Source organism: Pseudozyma hubeiensis (assembly GCF_000403515.1).
Source record: "Pseudozyma hubeiensis SY62 DNA, scaffold: PHS39, whole genome shotgun sequence".
Classification (NCBI taxonomy): domain Eukaryota; kingdom Fungi; phylum Basidiomycota; class Ustilaginomycetes; order Ustilaginales; family Ustilaginaceae; genus Pseudozyma; species Pseudozyma hubeiensis.
Genome location: NW_012133821.1, coordinates 33,120 through 55,537, shown reverse-complemented (window position 1 = coordinate 55,537; position 22,418 = coordinate 33,120). Strand labels below are relative to the sequence as shown.

The 22,418-nt window shown below is 55.5% G+C and overlaps 11 protein-coding genes across 11 annotated transcripts; 5 read left to right on the top strand and 6 right to left on the bottom strand.

Moving 5' to 3' along the window:
- Positions 1-87: 87 nt before the first annotated feature.
- On the bottom strand, positions 88-1,065 carry PHSY_004157 (pH-regulated antigen precursor; the record flags this gene model as incomplete). The annotated part of the gene is made up of 2 exons (XM_012334773.1): positions 88-672; positions 751-1,065. 2 exons carry the CDS (start codon positions 1,063-1,065, stop codon positions 88-90), a joined length of 900 nt encoding a protein of 299 aa, XP_012190163.1.
- A 1,552-nt stretch (positions 1,066-2,617) lies between these two features.
- On the top strand, positions 2,618-4,054 carry PHSY_004156 (ZIP Zinc transporter; the record flags this gene model as incomplete). Its single annotated transcript, XM_012334772.1, has 1 exon — positions 2,618-4,054. The coding sequence occupies one exon, from the start codon at positions 2,618-2,620 to the stop codon at positions 4,052-4,054; it is 1,437 nt and encodes a 478-aa protein (XP_012190162.1).
- Positions 4,055-4,236: 182 nt separating this feature from the next.
- On the bottom strand, positions 4,237-5,293 carry PHSY_004155 (hypothetical protein; the record flags this gene model as incomplete). Its single annotated transcript, XM_012334771.1, has 2 exons — positions 4,237-5,087; positions 5,170-5,293. The coding sequence occupies 2 exons, from the start codon at positions 5,291-5,293 to the stop codon at positions 4,237-4,239; spliced, it is 975 nt and encodes a 324-aa protein (XP_012190161.1).
- A 313-nt stretch (positions 5,294-5,606) lies between these two features.
- PHSY_004154 (hypothetical protein) lies at positions 5,607-6,166 on the bottom strand (the record flags this gene model as incomplete). The annotated part of the gene is made up of 2 exons (XM_012334770.1): positions 5,607-5,990; positions 6,062-6,166. 2 exons carry the CDS (start codon positions 6,164-6,166, stop codon positions 5,607-5,609), a joined length of 489 nt encoding a protein of 162 aa, XP_012190160.1.
- A 568-nt stretch (positions 6,167-6,734) lies between these two features.
- Positions 6,735-8,465, bottom strand: PHSY_004153 (hypothetical protein; the record flags this gene model as incomplete). The annotated part of the gene is made up of 1 exon (XM_012334769.1): positions 6,735-8,465. The coding sequence occupies one exon, from the start codon at positions 8,463-8,465 to the stop codon at positions 6,735-6,737; it is 1,731 nt and encodes a 576-aa protein (XP_012190159.1).
- A 1,245-nt stretch (positions 8,466-9,710) lies between these two features.
- Positions 9,711-11,711, bottom strand: PHSY_004152 (hypothetical protein; the record flags this gene model as incomplete). The annotated part of the gene is made up of 1 exon (XM_012334768.1): positions 9,711-11,711. The coding sequence occupies one exon, from the start codon at positions 11,709-11,711 to the stop codon at positions 9,711-9,713; it is 2,001 nt and encodes a 666-aa protein (XP_012190158.1).
- Positions 11,712-12,235: 524 nt separating this feature from the next.
- On the bottom strand, positions 12,236-13,618 carry PHSY_004151 (glycoside hydrolase; the record flags this gene model as incomplete). The annotated part of the gene is made up of 1 exon (XM_012334767.1): positions 12,236-13,618. The coding sequence occupies one exon, from the start codon at positions 13,616-13,618 to the stop codon at positions 12,236-12,238; it is 1,383 nt and encodes a 460-aa protein (XP_012190157.1).
- A 182-nt stretch (positions 13,619-13,800) lies between these two features.
- PHSY_004150 (hypothetical protein) lies at positions 13,801-14,375 on the top strand (the record flags this gene model as incomplete). The annotated part of the gene is made up of 2 exons (XM_012334766.1): positions 13,801-13,897; positions 13,984-14,375. The coding sequence occupies 2 exons, from the start codon at positions 13,801-13,803 to the stop codon at positions 14,373-14,375; spliced, it is 489 nt and encodes a 162-aa protein (XP_012190156.1).
- A 356-nt stretch (positions 14,376-14,731) lies between these two features.
- PHSY_004149 (glycoside hydrolase) lies at positions 14,732-17,026 on the top strand (the record flags this gene model as incomplete). The annotated part of the gene is made up of 1 exon (XM_012334765.1): positions 14,732-17,026. The coding sequence occupies one exon, from the start codon at positions 14,732-14,734 to the stop codon at positions 17,024-17,026; it is 2,295 nt and encodes a 764-aa protein (XP_012190155.1).
- A 1,084-nt stretch (positions 17,027-18,110) lies between these two features.
- Positions 18,111-18,464, top strand: PHSY_004148 (nitrite reductase NiiA; the record flags this gene model as incomplete). The annotated part of the gene is made up of 1 exon (XM_012334764.1): positions 18,111-18,464. One exon carries the CDS (start codon positions 18,111-18,113, stop codon positions 18,462-18,464), a length of 354 nt encoding a protein of 117 aa, XP_012190154.1.
- A 1,145-nt stretch (positions 18,465-19,609) lies between these two features.
- PHSY_004147 (potential fungal zinc cluster transcription factor) lies at positions 19,610-22,261 on the top strand (the record flags this gene model as incomplete). The annotated part of the gene is made up of 1 exon (XM_012334763.1): positions 19,610-22,261. The coding sequence occupies one exon, from the start codon at positions 19,610-19,612 to the stop codon at positions 22,259-22,261; it is 2,652 nt and encodes an 883-aa protein (XP_012190153.1).
- Between the last annotated feature and the right edge of the window lie 157 nt (positions 22,262-22,418).

The following is a 22,418-nucleotide window of genomic DNA, read 5'->3' as shown; positions in this document are numbered from 1 at the left end:
GTACAAGAAAGGTCTCTGGGAAACAGACAACAGGAAAGATTTTGAGGGAAGCAGAAAGGGCTAGCAGTGGGACAGCAACCCGACCATTTAATGAGTACCGCAGTGGATCGAACCGTCAGCATGGGTGTGGCAATCGGCCGCAGCGGCGCTCGGCGTACTTGCGCTTGCCTGAGCCGCCTGCGTCTGGGTCGTCGCAGCTGCTGCACTCGATGTCGCACTGTGATCGTGACCACTGTGATCGTCGTGGTCCTCCTCCTTTACCTCCCCTACACAACCCCAGCTGGTCAACTTTCTGCTGTACACATCCAAGCTAAAGTACTGCAAACTATGCTGGTTCTCTACCGCCCTCGTCCCATTTCCATCTTCACTCTTTGCCAATTCCAATACATCCACATAGGAGTCTGCATAGTGGTGGATCTTCTCATGGGAGAACTCTGGAACGTGGAAAGCACGATGCATGAGGTCAGCACCAAAGTATGTGGAAGGGTTGTTGACGGAAAGTTGGAAGCCACCGGAGCAGAGTTTTTCGAGAGGAAGGCGGGAGGTGTAGGAGAGCTCGCAGATGACGGTTTCGCTGGTAGCATTGTTACCGCGCCAGTGACCGTTCCACTCGGGCAAGCGGCAGTTGTCGTCCGGGTCATCGCAACGCAAAAGAGAATCGCCTTTGTTACCCTGCAAAACCCCCAAGAAATGTCAGTACAAGAGAGAACGAGAGAAGCAGAGAAGAAAAGAAGAGAAAAAAAGACGTACATAGACGAGCTGAGCATAGTATCCGATGACAGGAGCAGGATCAGCATTGGCACCAAAGTACTTGGCAAAGTACTCGTCCTTGGGGTAGTTGAGGATGTGGTTGAGCGAGTTGGTCGCGAGCTTGTGCATGTCCTCGATGCCGCGCGAGATCTGGGCGCGTTGGGTTCCGTTGCAGGATTCGTGGATCTTCCACTGCGAGGCGATGGATTCCTCGGGCTGGAACGAGGCGAGCGAGCGCGGGTAGAGGGAGGACGGGTAGGCGACCGCCAAGCTGGCCACCGAAGCGAGGCTGACGAACGAGGGCAGGAGATGCATCGTGAGAGACGTGGTGAGGACGATGATGCGAGGGTGGGTGGTTGGAGTAGGTCGAGGAAGCGGATGGGTATCGGTGTAGAGGTTGTAGGAAGGTTATATATGGACGAGCGGGAGGTAGTGGACTTTGGTCGGGAGCAGTAAGAAGGTAGTCCGGCTCGGAAGTTTTTACAAGCGAGATATCTGCTTTTCCTATGAACAAACCTTTCAACACAGTCGAACGGTCAAAACTCGGTCCGACCTCGACACCACTTCTTCCAAATCAGGGGTCGCTCGCATGGCGATCTTCTTGCATCCTTGGCATCAGCGTGGGAAAGTTAAAGAGCCAAGCATACTACAAAGGTTCTCTATAAAACTTTTTCCGTTGCACACAAACCCTCTCGTTGGTACCATATTCGAATGGTCGAGGCTGACGAGACTGAGGCGAGGACTGGCAGGCCAAGGAAGTCGGATCAGAGGAAGCCGAGAATGGCGAGAGGAGGAGGACCTTCAAGGTTCTGTTCGGCTTTCTATCGGGTGCCTGAACGTCTCAAATCCAGGGTCGGGTGGAGTTGGCAGGGGTTGACACGACGGCGAAAAGAGCGGCGGAGGTGAAGACGAAGCTCTAAAGTTGGCCGGCGCTCTAGTTTGCGCCAAGAAGGCACGATTTGCGGCTTTGTGGTCGCTTGAGCTAGTACATGATTCGGAAGGGGATTGCACTGCAGAACTCGACAGACGAGCAGAGGCAAAGCTGTCGGGCGCTTCGTGTCGCGTGTGGCGACTGTCTCGAACGCAGCGGCACTGCAGGCACTCTTTCTTGGCATCGAACGGACAACTTGCACAGTACTCTAACAATTTTTTCAACAGACCCTTGCTTCTACCACACGCACGTGGGAGGGCATCGCTGACACTACGAGAGGACGGGGAAGAAGCAGACAGTAGCGGGATGAGGATGTCGTGCGGCGAAGCAATCGAGCGGCAGAAAAGCGGCTCGCGGTTTTGGACAGCTGCCTTTTCCTGCAGAAGCCAAAAAAATGGAAAAAAAGTCTTGGCAGAACGACCTTTCCGGTTACCGACGCGACCTTGATACCAAGTCCGTCTTCGAGAGGTATCTTAGTCAATAGGATCGACTCGAGTAATGCGATGGTCGAACCGGTCCATTTGCGCTCTGAAACTCTGCATGGAAGAAGAATGATTGGTTCAAGGTGTGGCAAGAAGGTATTTGGCTAGAAGGGGCTCGAGCGAAGAGGCAGGGTGTTGGAAGGTGAAATCGAGGTGTGGTTCGGTTCTTTTTGCCAAGAGAAATCGACCGCGTGCACAGATGACCCTGAAGGAAGTTTTGTTTGATCTCTGTCAGATGTCAAGGCGAAGAGACCAGCGGCTCTTAACGCTGTCCTTCTGTTTGAGGTGCTGGTGAGAGGGGGAGGTCAAGCCTTCTGCCGTCGACGACGTTCTCGCTCTCGTCATTACTTTCGACGTGGACGTGGAAGGATAGGAAAGATACATAAGTCACCGACCTTTCTCGTCATCCAAGTTCAAACCCAACGATCATTCCATCATCAAGTCTTCGGCCATCATGTTCGGCCTCAAACGAGCTTCAGTAGCCGCGCTGCTGCTGCTAGCCGCTACACCCTTCGTCTCGGCCCAAGCGTCGATCACCACGGCGATCACCGTAAGCGGCACGCCCACCACCACCATCGTGGCACCCTCGCCTACCGGTCGAGGCTATTGCGAGTTCTTCGTCGATCACTGGGACTGCGATCCCACACGCGCCGAGGTCACCACCACTGCATCCTCTCCGAGCGCGGTTCCGTCTCCGGAAGGCCAGAACTGCGTGCTGCACGTGGATCACTACCACTGCGACGCCGCGACGACGAGCACTACCGCTGCAGCTGCTGCACAGGCGAGCCCTACCGGTCAAGGGGAGTGCGTCTTCCACGTTGACCACTGGGATTGTGAAGGTGGTGATCACGCTGGTCACGACCACTCCGGTCATTCGCACGCTGGACACAGCCACGGACCCTCGGAGCTGTACGGCTGCGGTCTCGCGCCGCTCGAAGACTACGACCTGCCGCTTCACATCGGAGCGGTGTTCATCCTGCTCGTCTCGACCGCACTCGGTGCCTACCTGCCCATCCTCCTCTACACCAGATCATCCCGGAGCGAGAGGTCGAACCGATGGGCGGACGAGATCTTCTTCATCTGCAGACACTTTGGCACGGGTGTTCTGATCAGCACCGCCTTCGTCCACCTGCTCAGTCACGCCGTGCTGTACTTTGGCAACGAATGCGTGGGAGAGCTCAAGTACGAGGCTACGGGACCGGCGATCGCCATGGGTGCAGTCTGGTTGGTGTTTCTGATGGACTTTTTCCTGCTCAGAGCGTTGAGGAAGAAGTCTGTCGCCCAACCTGCTGAACAGCAGCAGGAGCAGATGGAGAAACGTGAATCCAACTCTTCCCTCGATCACACCGATTCCTCGCTCACCGAGGGTGGTGGCTTGTACGGTGGTCTCTCGTATGCTCAGGCCAAAGTGGCAGAGTGGGACGTGATCGCCATCGAAGCCGGTATCATCTTCCACTCGATCCTCATTGGTGTCACGTTGGGTGTCGCGACGGGGTCCGGATTCGTAGCGCTGCTGATCGCGATCGTCTTCCACCAGCTGTTCGAAGGTCTGGCGTTGGGTTCGCGTCTATCGCTGCTAACGTGGAAGAGCACCGCGTACAAGGCGACCATGGCAACCGCCTTCGTGCTCATTACCCCCATCGGTGTCGCCATCGGCATCGGTGTGAGGAAGAGCTTCAACAGCAACAGCGCAGCGACGTTGATCACGCTCGGAACGTTCCACGCGCTCAGCGCGGGTATCCTGCTGTACACTGCGCTCGTCGAGCTTCTCAGTGGTGATTTTATCCACAACGTCAAGATGCAGAAGAACTCGTTGGCAAGGTGCATCGCTGCGGTGGCCGCCTTGACCATCGGCATCATGGCTATGTCGGTGCTTGCGTTGTGGGCCTAAGCGCAGGTCTGCAGATGTTAGTATGTAAAGTTGTTTTTCGAGCATCGGAACGATTGAAGTTCGTTTGTGCCCTTGACTGGCTTGTATGCGTGCTCTTGAGCCGTTTCTACTTTTCGATCCGATGATTGCTCGCTGTGATATCACGGGTAACAAGACGGTCAAACTCAAGTCAGCTGCTGCCTTTATCGAAATGATGCTTCGTGGAACCACTTACCCAGATCACTGGCACCCTTGAACTGCTGCAAAGCGACCTCCTTCAACCCCACGATCTTGATCTCTGCTAAGGCATCCACCACATTGTACAGCGTTGGCAGCTGTTGAAAGGTGCCTCTCTCGATCTGCAGTTTCACTTTGCCTGCGCAGAACTCGTGCTCTCCGTCCGCGGTCTTGTTCGCCTTGCTATCGATTAAGGATGGACAGCTTTTTGATACACCGCCTGCACCAGTCCTGACTGTTTGAAAGCGCAACACGCTCGGCGGACTCGGTGGAGGAGGGCAGAAAGTCGCATAGTCTGCATCTGCTTTCCCCGGTTCGCCGACGGCAGGTACATAGCGTTGATGCAAGATGCCATCCTTTGTCGGATGCGTGTAAGCTCTTTGACTCGGATTCAGCGCGGGGCTTTGTTCAACCGCAAAGTCAGTGAGCGACAGCTGAAGACGAAGAAACTCGTACCCATCCCAGCTGAGAGTGTGAACCTGTGTTTCCTCTCCACCTTCCGCACGGATATTGGCGTCAGGTATCTCGGCAAAGACCTTGGGAAAGCCGAGCTCTTCTCTTCCAGTACTGATGGGGTCGGTAAAGTTCTCGAACAGAACGGCAAGGTAGGACGCTTTGATGGAAGGAGAGACACGTGAACAGATGACGTCGTTGAGGTAGATCCCGAGAGTGTTGTATCCTCGACCGGCCAGCCAGGGTAGGTTGCGGAGTTGCATGACTTCGAATAGGATGGTAGGGTGTGGTGCGGTGGGGTCGACGGTGTAGCCTGGTGGTAGGATGGCGTTGAGCGAGTCTCGGTCGGCTTCGAGCACTACACCTGTCCAGGCGTTCGTGAGAGCAACATGTCAGAGTGAGAAGAAGCAGACACAAAGATGGAGCGTTTGTGAGAATCGACTTACCGACGGTGGTGGTACGTGCATCCGACCAGTCAAACCTGCTTCCATCGGGCGCTTGACGTGGCGAAGGTGCTGGGCCGAAGCCGATGGGTGCTCGGTAGATGCGATTCGAAGACGGGGTGCTCATTTTGTTGCGGGAAGGCGTGGAGGAAGAAGCAGTCTCAGAGTCATGATGCTGATGCTTTTGTACAGAAGCATGGCATGAAGAGCTGAGTCAAGGGTTGCAGCGTTCCAGTGCAAGGCACATGGGCACTTCGGCAGGAGTGGGGAGCGAAAGACGGTTGCCGTCCTACTAGAATTTCGCGATGCAGAACATCTCTGCTCCGTCTCCCATTTGAGGGCCGATACTGACACCCATTTCATGCTCTTACCACAGTCATTGCTTTCAGCCTCGCACGGTGTCAACTGCAATCTGTATATTGTCACTACTAGCCCCGAAATCATTGACCAGGGAAACCTTCATCCGTCAACGCCTTTCCATCAATGACAACGGGCTTGCTGTGGATCAAAACGAAAGCGATCCTGACCCACTTGTCGGTGTTGTTCCTCCAGAGATGGTTGGTGCCGCGCTGGATGCAAGTGTCGCCTGCCTTGAGGGTCCTCTTTTCGCCGCCATCGAGTTCGAGCTCCACCTCGCCAAAGATGACGATGCCGTAATCGAGGGTCTGTGTGCGGTGCATGGGGCTGCACGCGTTGGGAGGCATGTCGACGAATCGTACCACGGAGCCGTTGTCGTTGTGGGATCTGCCGGAGAAGGTGGGCTTGGTGGCTCCGTCGGCTGGAGTTTGGTTGTCGATAGGCCATTGGTTGGTGCTCCACATGACCTGTTGGTTGGACGGTATGAGGAAGAAGTCAGCAGCTGCTTGCTCGAATTGTGCTCCCTTGGGATACTCACAGCGAAAGTTGCGTGCTCTGGAGTCACGTCGAGACGCTCGATCTCGTCGTCCTTGTCGATGATGGCGAGACCTTTGGCATCGTGACCAGTGACGATGCGTCGCATGCCTCCAACGGGGGCGCTCTCTGGTGCTGGGATCGTCATGGTCTGTGTCGTGCTGTCAATGCGTGGTTGATGGTTTGCAGGAAGAGAGCCGCGCGGAGGATTCCATCACTGGCTTTATAGTCCGACCACACCATGCCGGCCCCCCTTTCGGTGTGTTGCGCTCTTTGACCTGGCAGAACAGCAGCGAGAGTAGGACCAACAGTCTCGGCATGCGTGGGGCGTGCGGGGTAAGCGTGTTGCTCCACCCCCACCTCGGCCACTTTGACTTGCGACAATTTGCCGCGGGAATTCGAGAAGATTGCCGATTGCAACAAGATGAGCTCGATCTTACATTGATTTTCGTGACCTCGATTTTGGCCGCAAGATTGATATCATTTCAACCACGTCGCCGCTCCATCTCGCTCAATCCTCATCAAAGCAAGAGACCATTCACACATGGCTTGAGCTGGAAGCAAATGGTATATGCGTTGAAGTACGTGTGATCGACAGTACGAGGGGTAACGGAATAGTAAAACACAGGAGGGGCCCAAAGGGGCGGTACTGAGAGGACCCACGCAATTTATGACGATTACTGGCTTGCGTCGCTGGTAAGGATGTGAACACCGTCAGCAGGGTTCTTCTCGTCCTTGACCTCCTGGTCAGCCTGTAGGTGGCTGGAGGCTGTGGAAGAATGCGAGTTGTGGTTGTTGGCCTGGTAGAGGCTCACCTCGGTCGAGGCGAATTGACGTGCGGGTACGCCGTGTGCAAACAGCTCGTCCATCTCGGCCGATGTGCGGTTGCGCGACTCGGGCAGGCCAAAGAAGAGGATCACAAGGATGATGCCGCAAGTGCCGAGGTACAAGAACGCACCGCGGGCTCCCCAGTTCCACGCGTCGGGGGAGAGCATGCGTGGTGTGAGCGTGTTGGTGATCAGACCCGTGAGCACGTAGGTGAGACGTGCGAGTCCGATCGATCTGGCAAGCAGACGCGTCGAAGGGATCTCAGCGATGATGGTGTAAGCTCCCGGTCCGATGGTGCAGTTGTAGAAGAGCGCAAAGGAGATGAGGATAGCTCCCGTTGCCCACGAGACAGCCTGCGATTCGAAGCAACCCAAGGTGCCGATGATGATGAGGTGGACACAGCAGAGGACAGCACCAAGCAGGTACAGAGTTCGTCGACCCATACCGCGCAGAAGGAACCAAGACGTCACCGTTCCAATCATGTAGGTGGTGTTCATGACGATATTGAGGTTGAAGGCATTGTTCTGGCTGAGACCGGCGCGGCGGAAGAAAGTGACGGCGTAAGACATCAGAGGGTTTCCACACCACCACTGGAGCGAGTAGACGACGCAGACGAGCAGCGTACGCCGCGTCGACGTTCCACGGAAGCACTCGCGGTACGAGGCGCCGGCCTGCTCGGCGATCTCGAGCGCGTTGGTGTGCTTCATAAAGTCGACCTGGTTCTCGATGTGCGACTCGTCCTCGCCGCTGCTCTTGGTCTGCATCCTACGAAGCGATGCCTTGGCGTCCTCGTACCGTCCCTTGCGCACGTAGTGCCATGGCGATTCGGGTGCAAAGTATGCAATCAACAACAGCGGGATAGGCCAGACCCACTGAAGCGCGAATGGCATCCTCCATGCCCACTGTCCCTCCATGTTGAGCGTCGCACGCACCACGATCGAAGAGAGGAAGATCCCAAGCCCCCAGCAGAAGCAGACGTACGAAGTCATGTAGGGTCGCAGCATGATGGGGCAGATCTCGGCGGCGTAGGTGGTGGTAAGGGATTGGAAGACCCCCCACGGCACGCCCATCAAAATTTCACCTGCAGAGAGCATGGGAAGGGAAATGGCAAAGACGGGCATGAAGATCGTTGCGGTCATGAACGCCATCGAGGCCATGTAGACAGGCCGGTAGCCCCAGCGGTCGGAAGCATAGCCCTGAAGCATCAGTCCAAACACTTCGCCAACGAGAGCCGAGTTGGAAAGACCTGTCTGCCAAGGTGCCGTGATGACCTTTTCGCCGTTACCCAACACAGTACCGAACCGGTCGATGAAGGCGTTGGAACCGTAGAAGCTGTTGATGACGACGACATCGTAGCCTTCCATCACCAGAGCTGTCGACAGCCCGATACTCCACAGAGCTGCCTTCCAGTGCTTGCGGAAGGCAGCTACCACTCCCAGATCCTGGTGGTCGTAGTCAGCGGCTGCCTGAGCGCCCTTGACAACATTGTCGTAGTCGTTGCCGAGTTGATTGTGCATGCGAAGAGCATCCTCCTTCTCGATCACCACAGCATCTTGTGCCTCGTTATGGTAGTCGACCATGATCTGTGTGGCCAGTCGTCAGAATCGGATGGACTGTGTTGAGGGTGATGTGAGATTGATGACGGAACGACTGTGTGGGGAAACAGGGGTGCAGACATGATGTCTATATATGCTGCAAAGCAAGTGGTAGCGTGCGCATGCACCCGAGGTGTTCCTGAGACTTGGGACTCGCATATTCCCGCAGGTTAGGTATGGCGGCGGTTGATGCATATGTGCGTGCTCGGTAATCTTTCAAACAAATGCGGGGCCCCCTTCGGCTTTGCGAGTTCGGCTCGAGATCACCAGCGAGGGAATACGAAAAGGTACGATGAGCAAGTGACGTTGCAGGAGAAAGCCGAAGCAGCCTCTTCGGGAGCCGCCTTGATGCGCGGGAATCTTTGCTTCGTCCAACAAGACGTACGAGTGCGAGTGGCGTCTGTCATCTGCCAAAGACGGTACGCTGGGCGGCAGCGATCCAAGCCGCGGTCACACGCACTTCCGCCGCCGGATCAAAATCGGTCAGCTGAGCGGAGTTGCGTTTCGAGCATTAAACAAAGAATGCCGTGGCTGTGATTGCACAGCGTACCACACTAAGACGGAGTTGCAGACGGCGGGACCCCTCAGGATAGAGATAACCGACGTACCCGAGACAACGGTCAAGACTCCGCTCAGCCGGAAGCGAAGCAATATGCATGCAGCCTAGGCCGCGACCCACGCGAAAGGTTTCCCCTTTCAAACGTTCGACATTGCCGAAAACAAAGTAACATGACCGAACAAGATCTCCAGTCCAAGCGCTCCAACAGGTGGGTGGCTTCGCCAGCGCATCTGCATTTTATCTGAGCGTCGCAGGGTTCTTTGGGATGGTGGAGATTCCCGGAAATCATGCTGTATGTTCGTTCTGGCACGACATCATTGCGTTGATCGTACATTGGAACGCTACCGTGTCGGAGAACCACATGATCTCTTGTCGGAGTGTCCTTAGAGCTAGAAAGATCGAAATCTCCGCATGTCTTCCTACTGATCCTTATCGAGCATGCGATTCGAACGACTTTCATGGACCAGATTGCCGTACCTGCTCGAGCAAGCAGGTCGACAGCCATTGGTGCTGCTTTGATCCAGAACGTAGGTGCTCGAATGTGACGGACAAGCCCTTCAGTCATGAGATACGCAAGAAGCGCGGGACTCAAGTCTTACGCGAGATGGGGGAAATCTTGTCTTCATTGTCAACGATTCGATGCGCTATCTATGCTCGAGTGAGTGATCTAGTTAGAGGGCTTTGACGCGCAGCGAAGTGCGCATCCTGCCCAGCGTCTCTGCCCTGTTGCAACGGTAGTAGTATGGCACAAACACGAGGTCCCTTCCTTGACCTTGCTGTTCATAGTACCCCGGCTGGCGGTTCTGCTCGAAAGCAGATGCGAACCCGTCCTCGTCCTGCACCTTGAGCGTGTATCCTGCTTTTGGCAATGTAAGCTTGATGATACCTGCCTCGTCCGGTTTGTTCACCCTGATTTGCATTGCGTCGCTGGGAAGCTGGACACAGAGATGCTTGAAATGTTGTTCGCGGTCGGGCAGCTCGTTGATCCATGCATTGTCGACATCTTCGATGCAGTAGATCAGCGGACCGTAGGCCAGAGTGATACGGCTAGGACCGACATCAGGGTGAGAGTGGAGGATGCGTGGCGTGAGATTCAGCTGCAGCTGGAAGTCACCGGGTTGGGTGATGGCAAGGTACCCGTTCGTAAACTTTGCGTCTCCCGAGAACTGGTAGTCGGATTGCGCCCAACCAGGGATGCGAAGCCAGATTGTGGCCGAAGGAGCGATCTTGTCCACCTTGAGCTTGACGCTGCCGTCCAGAGGATAGTCTGTCTGAATCTGCACCCTGTTACCAAGGTAGTCGATGTTGCCTGCAAAGATCTGGTGGATGGCAAGATCGGAAGGACGCGCAACCAGCGTGCCGAAGAAATACCCTTGGAGGCAGCCAAACGTTCGCATCACATTCGGCGGGCAACATGCGCATTCGAACCAGTCGAATCGCTGGCAAGGTTCCTCGTGCGAGCTGGCGAGCTGATTGACGTAGGTGAACGACTTGCCGTTGACCGACATGCCTGTCGTGATGCTCGAGTTGAAAAGAACCCGTTCGGCTACGTCGGCAACGTTGACATCGAGCTTCTCGTGAAGGAGACGATCGGCAAGCATGAGAAGACCGATACCCGCGCAGGTTTCGGTGTAGCAACCACCCTCGTCTGTGCTGATCGGGAGCGAGTACGGAATGCCAAAGCCTTCCCACTGCTTGATGCTGCCGATGCCGCCAGTGACGTACATCTTGGTGCGAACCATGCTGTTCCAAAGTGTCCTAGCAGCAGCAGCTAGCTCTTTGACCTGGTGCTCGGTGGTGAATCGCGTGCTGTCGGGCGAGACGACGAGATCTTGCACTGCTGTGAGAAGGTACATGGCCCTGACAGAGTGACCCTCGATGGTGTCTTGCTCGGCAATCGGCTTGTGCGCTTGCATGTACCAGAAGCTGTACGGTTTGGGCATCATGCTCGGAATAGTATGGGGGTGCTCGCCTCGCCTGGCTTGCTCATCATTGTAGTACTGACCTCCGTTCCTGCCTCGTTCAGTGAGGAAGTAGGTTGCAAGTCGCAGACAGTCGGCGTGTGCTGTTCGACGGTACAGCCTAAGCAGAGCAAGCTCCACTTCAGGATGCCCCGGGTAACCTGCAAGCTTTCCAGCTTCGGTGCCGAATACAGTGCAGCAGTAGTCGACGAAACGGAGCATGACTTTGTTAAGCTTGTCCGAACCAGTCTGCGCGTGATATGCCAGAGCCGCCTCGATGAGGTGACCGAAATTGTACAGCTCGTGCAAGTCTCGAAGGCTGGACCATCGCTTCTCTGGTTCGTTAGCGACGAAGTGGATGTTCAAGTAGCCATCTGGCTGTTGAGCCTTCTCGATAAGGTCAACAAGGTACTCGACGTGGGATTGAATCTCCGCATCTGGGTTGTTCTGCAGGTGATAGCAAGCGCCTTCGATCCATTTGGCAACATCGGATTCCCAGAAGAGGTGGTCTGGGACAGGCCAGATGGAAGGCGGCTTGTCATAGTAGGGAATGTGCTTGAGGTTGAAAGCGTCATATCTGCCAGTCTTACGCAAAAGGTCAAGCTGGATGGGGATGGTGACGTTGCGGGCTACCGACTGCCATCGCTCCCAGTAAGATCCAGGCTGGAGTGAGGCGTTGACGAACTTCTCTTGGGGGTAGTCGCCTGCCATGATGAACGAAGTCGATGGTTCGAGAGATGGTGGTCTGAAGCAGAATGTGGGATACGGGTTGGCTTTTGTAAGATCAGCTTGACACTTCTGCGCTTACTGTAACCGTCGAGTACCAATTCATGCGAGCAGTGGGGTACGGATACGACCTACGAAATCTTCTGCCGAAGCCCGCCATCGCTGGTACGTACCCGAGTACACAGTAAGCCGAAGTTCCCAAGGGTCCAAACGGCAATGTCTGCGGGGATGTCGTGCGGGGATGTCACGCCTCGGGAATCTTGACCTATAGTGGATCAGGCAATGCTTTTATTAATAAATTTATATCTTCATTCTCATGCTTCTCAAGCAGCCATGTGCATAGCCTACTAGCAAAAGGCTTCTTTGCTTCAGACCCTTGAACAAGCACAAGCTACGCCGTTCAATGGTCCAAGTGCTCGTTCAAATAGCGAGGCATATCTAGAAATCGATATACAATGTACAAAGGGAGAAATGCAGGATGATCTGTCGAACACTCGGCACTTCAATCTTCAAGTGTGCAGTCGGATGGCGTAGGCATCGTTGCCGTTGCCGACATTGAAAGAGACAGTAGCCGCATTGTTGCTCACCGGGACCGTTTGCGAGGTGTAGTTGGTCTGCCAACCCGAGACTGCGTGGCCACTGTTGTACGGGAGGAAGATGAGATCAGCCTTGACCGACGTGGCGCTTCCAAAGTACGAATTGATGTTCTGGAAGTTGACGTTCCAGGTGCCGGTGTAGCCTTGACTACCAACTAGTGCGGTTACATTGTTGGTTGAACCGACGGCGTACGAATCGATGCTGGAGCCCGAGTCGGTGCTGCAGGGCGCACCGTTCATGTTCTTGTAGTACTTGTACATCTGGTATTCGCCAGTCGTCGAGTACGAGCCGTCCGAGTTCTTGATGAGCAACCCGGCAAGACAGTCGAGCAAAGCTGCTCCGCTAGCCCAGTTGCCTCGCAGTGCGTTGAACTTGAGACGTTCATAACGTGCATGGAACCATGCACCCCAACCTGGGTTCTGCTGAGCAGGCACACCGAATTCGTTGTTCTGCACTCCGATGCCGGTAGTGAGACCATAATTCTTGACGTACGCAGGTAGTGCCTGAGCAGGAGGGATAGGGTCGTTGGGAAGTCCACCTTCCATGTGCCAGTTGTACACGTCCGGCTGAATGGCAGTACCACCGTTGGACTGGATCGACGAGAGCCAGCTGTTCCACCAGCCGTTGTTGTAACCTGGATTGCCGGCTGTACTCGGACCGACGATGGGCAGATAGTTGCCGCTATTGGGTCCGAAAGCGTTGCGGAGCGCGACAGTAGTCCTGCGCCACAGCTCGTTGAACTGAGACTGATCTCTGCCACCAAAGTTGATATCCGGCTCGTTCCAAGGCTCCAATTGCAAGACGTAGGCGGCGGTCATGCCGTTTGCGCGGATATCAGAGATCAATTGCTGGACGAATGCATCCCACTTTGTCCAGTCGCCATTGTCGCCTGGCCACACGAACGAATTGTTGGTGGTTTCATCTGCGCCGTAAAGGTCAGCCATCTTGGCAATGGTGACACCGCCGACCGCGCGCATACGCTGGTAAGCACCGAGGAGCTGGTTGAAGCGACGTTGGTAGGAGGCCATGCTTGCAGCGTATCCAGAGGGCTGAGAGTCAATCTGCGCCCCACCTTCCGAGAGGTAGTTGATGCCAAGGTCGGTGATGTACGACTGCGGAGGACTGGTGCCATTGACACCGTACAGTACGCCCTGGGCGAAGTGCGCAGGCGACCCCGAGCATTGGTTGAGATGGACAGTGGTGGTGTCCGAAGCTCTCTTGGCGATAGGCGAAGCAGTAGCCAACACCACCGTGGTGGCCGCCGTGGCGATGAGGTGCATGGGATTCGTCTTCATTGTTGGATGTAGCAAGGACAAATGGGCCTGGAGCGGTGGCGTAGAGGATCAAAAGCCTTCGAATTTATATACTCGCAGAAACAGCGTTGGAAGCATCTTTGAAAGCCTTTCGCTAGGTGCTGCGGAGCCCCACATCACAGTCTCGACAGCGAGCCGGAGATCTTTCGTGCGTCGGAGATCTGATGCCTAGCGACCTGGGACCTGTCAACGCCGCTTCAAGAAGCTTTCGCTACCCACACTCGTCCAAAGACCGCAGCTTGTCGTCAAATTTACTGGGAGGTACCTTACGTAGCAGGTCGCACGGATCATGCCAGGGTATGAAGCGTCGGCATGAAGGCCGTGTAGCTGCTGCAGATTGCCGACAGGCGGAGCACAGTTGGCCTTAGCGGACAAGATTTCCGCTCCCCAACGAAGCAACGACCAGAACGATCATGGTAAGGTGAACGTAGGACCGTGTCTTTGCGAGCATGCGACTATGCCAGGGAAGCAAACTAGGTCAACTATCTGCATCGTTGCGACCTACGCCGTCAAAGACGATTGCCGAACCTGCGGCTTTACGGACATTTCTGACGATGAAAAGAGGAAAGACCACTACATTTGCCAGAGCCTTGTCCGAATGCATGATGTTCGGCAGGGTCAGCTGGTCCGCGAGATAGCCGTGAATCGTCGACTCAGTGTGCAATTGTCATGTTCATCAGGTCTACTGCTCATGCGTGCGTACGCTCGGAAATGTGGGGCTCGGCAATCTATCGTCTGAGTTTGAACATGAGCGCAGAAGCGATACGCATAATGTGGGGTTAGCCTATGTCTAGGCGAGTGAGTGGTATGAGTCAGCCGCGAGACCATGCATGAAAACAGCGGGGCAAATTGCCGTGCGCCTCTCTTTGTGTAGATTACCGCGTCCTGGCTCACCATCGTCTTGCCTGACCGAGCTCAGTCCGAGGCGGTTGCAGGCCAGACAGTGACGCAGGAATCGGCACTGACAGCGGCGACCCAGCAAGACAGTATGTAGAGCAGGCCTGCTATGTGCAGCAAACAGACGGATTTGTTCAGAGACACAGCGAAACGCCACCTATGGAAAGTGGCGATTCCACGCACCAGTCGAGATCGCCGATGCTGCCGTTCGCGCGATCATGGGACCACCGCCTAAAGCACGAGTCTGAGCCGTCATACGCTGCTTCAGAAAGACTGACGCCGCTTGCGAATGTCGAAGAGGGCCGCGTCCTCTCTTTCTATCGTGGGACTTGCTGCACGAAAGATCTTTCCTTGTCAGCGCCTCCTTCGATCCAGACAACTGCCACCCCGCTGTTGTTGAATTGTGGTGTCGATTTGCCAACGTCAAACATCCTCACATCACAGTGCTCGGCAAAGATGCTTGAAGCAGAGGGAGATGCCATCGTCTATCGGTATGATAACGAGCTTCTCCGTCTCGAAGCATGGGGGCCCAACGCTATTCGTGTCCGATCTACACGTTTGCCCGACTTCCCCTCGGAATCGTGGGGCATCTGTGCTCAGCCGCCCAGCGCTTCAGTCCAGGTCAAAGCGATCGCAGCCTCGAAAGGTGGCGCGGCTTCTGACGGACTGGAGCTTACGAATGGAGAGATCAAAGCTTCGCTTTCTGCGCGAGGCAAAGTGGTGATTTACAACACCAGCACAGGTTCTGTGCTGCTGGAAGAGTACTCTCGGAATCGCGATGACCCGCGCGATCCCAACTGCAGCGCCCTTCTCATCGATGCGAGAGACTTCATACCTATCATTGGCGGCGACTACAAGCTGCGTGCCCGCTTCCAGACGCAACACCCCAACGAGAAGATTTTTGGAATGGGACAATATCAGCACGGTCACCTCGATCTCATGGGCGTCGACCTTGAGCTTGCGCATCGAAACTCGCAAGCCAGCGTGCCATTCTTCCAGTCGAGTCGAGGGTATGGGTTTCTGTGGAACAATCCGGCCGTTGGTAGAGCCACCTTTGGTAAGAATGTCATCACGTTCGAAGCTGAGTGCACAAAGGTGCTCGACTATTGGATTGTTGCAGGGCAGACGCCTTGCGAAATACAACGGGCGTACGCTCAAGTGGTTGGCAAGCCCCCGATGATGCCAGAGTGGGGTCTTGGCTTCATGCAAAGCAAGCTGCGATACCAAACTCAGGATGAATTGCTCTCGGTGGCACGCAAGTACAAAGCCTTGGACATTCCTCTTGGCGTGATCATCTGCGATTTCTTCCACTGGAGACGCCAAGGCGATTGGACATTCGACCCAACCTACTGGCCAGACCCCAAGGGCATGGTGGACGAACTCAAACGAATCGGCGTCGAACTCATGGTCTCCATTTGGCCCACGGTCGACAAGCGCAGCTCAAACTACGAACCTTTCAAGGAATCTGGCCATCTCATCCGCACGGAGCGCGGCGCACGAACGCAATTCGACTTTCTTGGTGACTGCTGCATTGTCGACTTTACCAATCCGGCGGCTCGCCAGCATGTCTGGTCGATCGCTCGGAAGAGCTATCACGATCTAGGCATCAAGTTGTTCTGGCTTGACGAGGCCGAGCCAGAATACCTCAAGTACGATTTCGACCATTTTCGCTACCATAACGGACCTATGCTGGCAGTTGGAAACGAGTACCCGCGCTCCTACGCTCGTTGCTTTTACGAGGGGCAGCTGTCAAGTGGACAGTCCGAGGTCGTCAACCTGATCCGCTGTGCCTGGATAGGATCACAACGCTACGGCGCGCTTCTATGGTCTGGTGATATTGCCTCCTCATGGTTGAGTATGAGAGCGCAGCTCGTTGCAGGTTTGAGCGTCTCGATCGCGGGCATCCCCTGGTGGAACAGCGACATCGGCGGCTTCCATGGCGGTGATCCAGCGGACCCCGCGTTCTGTGAGCTGCTGGTTCGCTGGTTCCAGTGGGGTGCCTTTTGTCCAGTCATGCGTCTTCACGGCGACCGAGAGCCACGCCAACCGAAGCCCGATGCTGCTCGAAACGATCCTGATTACTGCCAGTCTGGTGCCGACAACGAAATCTGGTCGTACGGCGAAGACAACTTTGTCATTCTCAGGAAATACGTACTCATCAGAGAAGCGCTCCGCGATTACACAAAACACGCGATGAGGATCGCTTCGGAGCACGGTGATCCGATCATGCGGACACTCTTCTACGAATTTCCCTCAGATCCCGTCGCTTGGGAGATACAGGACCAGTACATGTACGGTGACAAGTACCTAGTCTGTCCAATTCTTACTCCAAACTCGACGCATCGCAGCGTTTATTTTCCTCTTGGAGCAGAATGGGCTCGCGTCTCGTTTGATGACGGGGTTCTGACGACGAGTAAGGACATTCTACAAGGTGGTCAAAATGTGCGAGCCGAGGCGCCCATCGAGGACATGCCCGTCTTCCAGCGCCTCTAAAGCACGCTGCGCTGCAGACATTCGCAGCAGAGACAACTGGCTGGAAAGCGTACGTGCGATGCAGAACATTCGAGAACAGCAGCAGCAACTAACTGTCTGGCTGGATTGCCCGGGAGTGATTTGACACCCTGAACAGGGGTAAGAGGGGAATAGCGGTCAATAATAAAGAAGCCGTCAGCATGTCATAGACATTCCACACAAGATCAGAGGAGTCGAAGCAGCCAAAGATGCGTATGGTCGAATAAAAGGCGTGAAATTAGTGACCCACGATCTGACACTAGCAAGCTTCGTCGCCCTCGACAAGGAAGGCGTCGCTCTCGGGCTGCTGGAATTCGGCATCCTCGCCGCAGTAGCTGCACTAGTGTCTCGGCAAATCGGACGTTGTTGCGAGCGGCCATTTACAGCACGTCTGTTGACGAGCCTTGATCTCCGAAATCGCCGCAGCGGGGTGATCTCCGAAATCGCCGCAGCGGGGTGTTGGTCAGCGTCGGACTTGAACACACGTCGACCAACGCATTCATGTCCGAGCCAAACGACACGGTCTAGCTGAGCAACGCCGTCTTGAACACCGTCTACGATCGCTCGGCGAATACTTCACTCGACTCGGCCAATTGATCTTTTCCCGCTCTAGCACGGAAACCGACCGAAGGTGATAGTACGCTCGTTGAGTTTGCAACCATAAGGGATAAAAGTTTGCAAGATCGTTCGAGATGCCCTTCTCAATGCAAACTCCGCAGCTCTGCCAAGAGACTTGGACAAAGTTTCTGCATTTTAGAATGATGGTAGATAGGAGTGTCAACTTTGACAGTCGTAAGCATGCTAGTCTTGCGCATCTCGATCATGTCGATCGGTACGGCTGCATTGGAGAAGACACTGTAGACAACAACACCTTCGGCGACTAGCTCGATCCAAAAAATCTCATGATGCATGCGATTCGTTTCCCATCTCGCGACTCTTTGTTTGGTCCCCTTTGTCACTTTGTGTTGGGATGTGTAAACTCCCACATTGCGCATAGCCGATGTGCGAGTCTGTACATCGGCCTTTGCACCCTGCTTTCTCTTAGTTTCTAGAAGCTGCAGGTCGAATGTTTTTTTTTCTCACGACTATATCGGTCAACTCAACAGCGGGGGGTGGGTTTGTGATCAACGCAGGGCTTTCGGTGTACGTCCCTTCCTGGGAGCTCTTGTGTGCAGCGTGGGAAATGCGAAGCATCGTCAGCTACCCGGGCCGGCTTCAACAGGATGTCAGGAGTAATGACATCGTGACGAACAGAGCGACGCTTGGGAAAATCGAAGCAATCTCCATCTCATCAGACGTGCCAAAGGACAGGGAGTGGAATGCAAAACACAGCTGTACAGACTGGCCGCGGCGCACCGACCTTAGCCCAGTTGATACGACCCTGCTTGTATCGGCGAAGTCTCCGGACCGCCCCTCCTGATCGAGGATCTTGGCGTCGGCGCAAGATGTCTCACCTCTATGCGAGATAAAATCTGCCTCGGGTGGCGCAGCAGGCCTGGTTTCGAATTTAAGCTGGTTCTGGCGTACCCTGACAGCGGACGATGCAATTTTCTGCAGACTCGGATGTGTTAACTTATCGCACCGAATCATTCGGTACCGCCACTTTGTGAATTTTAGGCGTGGCTGAGGCTGCTGTAGCTCGTTACTTCTCGTCGTTCTAGGGCCAGTGCAGCCGAGGTCTCGGGTATGGCGCTGGCCTCGAATGTTTGTATCGTGTATCGCAGCAGCCAAACGAAGGCATGCAAGACAGAGCGTCGAATCATGCAATCTCTCCCCGCAAATCGATGCTCCTCCCAACTGGCAACGAACCTCGGTGACGGTCACAACACCCGTGGGTTGCTCCCATGCCTCATGAAAGGGCTGAAGATTGGTGAGACTGTCCGCACTATGCCGGGCGTGCATGAGATTCGGACTTAGATGTAACCAGCGGTCCGGATAGCTTTAGTGGTCTTCCGATGGAGCTGAGCATGCCGACACCTGAGACACCGTACAGGTTGCGGTACAATGGGATTCCTGCTCATCTTTGCTCCACACATGCCTCCTTTCTCCTATGCGCCCCTTGACGATCCCTGCTCGTTGCACCACTTCCATAAATTGACTGCGACGGATCTACGGCATCCCCAATGACTCCCGATAAGCCTCAAACTTATAAGAGCACGACCAAGCAACAAGTACTTCTGCATGACGGGAGCAAAACAAACCGAGATGGCGCTTCAACACGCTCGAGACTCTTGGCTGGAGGAGAAACACCTTGGTAGACAGCAGCCGCAGCAGCCGCAGCAGCATAATCTGTCAGCGTCCCTAGTTGCAGCCGCGGCCGATGTGGGTGGACCATCCTACCTGACCGATGAAAGCTCAAGCCAGGTAGATCCAAGCCTGGACCTTGTCGGCTTGCAATCGTACACCTGGCAAACGCATCCACAGCCATTTCCAGGCTTTGACCAAGTCCAAGAAGCTGGCGATGCAACGTGGCAGCGGCAGCATCAGCCTTCACAGCAATTGCATTCCCACAATCTCGCTAGTGTGGGGCATGGGGTCGCTCCTCCGCTCCCAACGCCAGAGCAGATGCTTTCACCGCGGTCGTCGAGCCTCTCTTCGTCGACCCCGTCAGAGACCGAAGCGCTCCTTGCCCAAATCGCCTCTTATCTCAACCTGCCGTCGGCTTCGCAACCTCGCACGCTTGCACAGCTGAGCGGGTCACCGCAACTTGATGGGCAACAGCCATCATCTCTGCCAGCGTCAGTCTCAGCCGAGGCGACGAGGTACGATCCGCTCTGGCAGCCGTCCCAAGTGGCGGGACACAGGAGCTGGCGTTCTTCTTCCTTCTCCTCGTCCTTCTTGGATGCCGAGAACAGCACCTCGTGGGATTCTGCCCCTGTGCAAAGGCTCAAGAGGCGCTTCGGTGCGACGTGCGACCATTGCAGGAGCGTCCATCTGCGATGCGATCTGCCGTCGCGTTCCAGCTCGGCTGCCATACCGTCGTCGCTCCCATCCGTTTTGGACCAGATCGATCAGCAGCAGACGGCACCAGCAGGATCGCTCTCTTGTTCACGATGCCAAGCAAAAGGATTGAGGTGCACCATGACACCCACGCGCGCATCCGAACGTACAACTGCGTTCAATCGCTCCGGCTCGGTCATCCAGAAAGCTCGCAGCCTGCATGGATCTCTGGCTCCTGCTGCCCCAAAAATGGAGGAGCAGGCCTCAGCTTTGATCACTGCTGTATGCGCCGCTACGGCCATGCGGCCGACAGCGTTTCGAATCACCGATCGAGTCATGGCCAGATCACTGACGGTCCGCATGCTCAATTGCTACTTTGCCGTCTGCCACGTTCAGCTGCCCGTCGTCGACTATGTCGATTTCCGAGCCAGATTCAACGCGGCGGATGGCGATCCGCGCAGGATGTCCATGCTCGCCAATGCTGGCAGACAGCATGCACGCGCTCAAGATTCCAGCCCTCACGTCATAGTCGGCACGCCAGCGAGTACCGAGACCCTCTTGGCTGTTCTGGTTGCCTGGGCCGCTCGATACACGGATGCGCCACTTGCTTTCGGTGTCACCAGCCAAGACGCTGCTGGCGGTAGTTCCTCCTCAAGCTCGCCCTTCAGCTCCCCGACAGAATCACGACGAGGTTCGTTGGCCACAACGACTCCACCGAAGCGCAAACGAAAGCGCGGAGTGGCATGCGATTCTTGCAGGCTCCGTCGAGTGCGTTGCGATATCACCGAGGTGGTCGCCGGTTCCAGCTGCAGCCGGTGCCTCGAGAAAGGTATATATTGCACTGACGAGTACATTCGGTCTACACAAGCCAAGTCCAAGCAGAAGACATCCGGCGACAGCAGCACCAGCAACAACGATGGGGACTCCTCCAGCCTTTCGGTGGCCTTCAATGCGTTTTTGGACACTTCACCCTCGTTGACCAGCTCGATCAGCCTACGTGCATGGATGCCATCCGCTGAGGCTGTAGGTGGTTCGGGCACTCATGCACAGCGTTCGCTCGCGTGGCGTCGAGGAAGGCAGCGAAAGGCATTCTGCCTGGGCGCTTTGCAGCACGCTCTCGACCTGGCGAACAAGCACGATTTGGTGAACAAGCCAAGCGTCGAGTGCATCCAAGTGCTCACCTTGCTTTATTCTCTCGTCGAGTCGATCGATCCGGCTCAAGGTCAACGTCTCATCAGGGCGGCGTGCAGTCACTTGGAGAAGCTCGGGCTGACAGCTCAAATGACCTTGAATCTCGGCGATTCGAACAGCGTGGTCAACGTTCTGCGGACACTTCAAGCGCATCGCAGCTACACGGTTCCGTGGTGTATGGATGCGATCGCGTCTGTGCTGCTCAAACGAGCGCCTTGCTTTGCGCTTGAGTGGATCGTCCAATTCGAAGAGCATGGGCAGCAGCAAGCTCAACGGCCCCTGTTGTCACTGGTGCCTTCCCAGATGAGCGGCCTCACCCAGGCGGCGGGTGTGGGGTTGTCCATCACGTCCATGCTGCAACTCGGCGCGGTGGCACGCTCGATCGGCAAGCACATCCTGATGGAGCAACGAGTCGACAAGCTGCAACAGGCTTGTCACACAGCATGGTTTAGCGTCGACAGCGTGATGAGCATGTCTGACCGCTCCGCCAGCTGCGTAGGCTCGGCGCTGGATTCCATGCCTGCGCTGCATCCGCTCGGATGGGTGGGCATCACCAAGGTGCTCGCTTCGCTTCTGCACCTAGCCATCTTTCGAGCGCTAAGCGAACAGTGCGCGGCGTTGGCGGCACAAAATGTACCGGACGATCTTGAGGCGATGCAGATGCTGCAAAGCCAAGGCATGCTTCGAGCGATCGAGTCGTGTCGAAGAACAAGCCACTTCATCAAGGTCATACTGCCATTGGGCATCATTCAGTTCCGAGGCAGCACCTTCAAGCAGATCCCGCATCTGGCCAAGTTTCTGGCCCAAGTGCCAACAGTCGCCGAGCCTCAGGGTGAAACAGACTTTCAAAGTCAGCAGCATTCGCCGCCGATGGACGCACTGCACTCGTCGGATAAGCGCCAGGGAGAGGTGCTGAAGTCGGTAGAAGGGCTCGGTCGCGCTCAACTCGGTCCGTTCACCACAGCAGCCAAGCAGCGGGAAGTCGAGTGGCTCATAGCTGCACTGCTACAGCTGGGCTATGCGTGGGACGAGATGCCGGACGAGGCGAACGACGTTCAGAGCCTGCTTCACTCGCAAGGCTTGTGATGAGCTGTAGCGCTTGTCCACATCAACGAAAGAAAGAACAATGATAACCTTCGTCACCTTTTGTTTTACTTTTCACTGCTATGGGTACTACATCATGTTCACATACACGTCACAATCGAACATGTTTTTTTCCGTCTTTGTTTTTGTTTCGAAACAG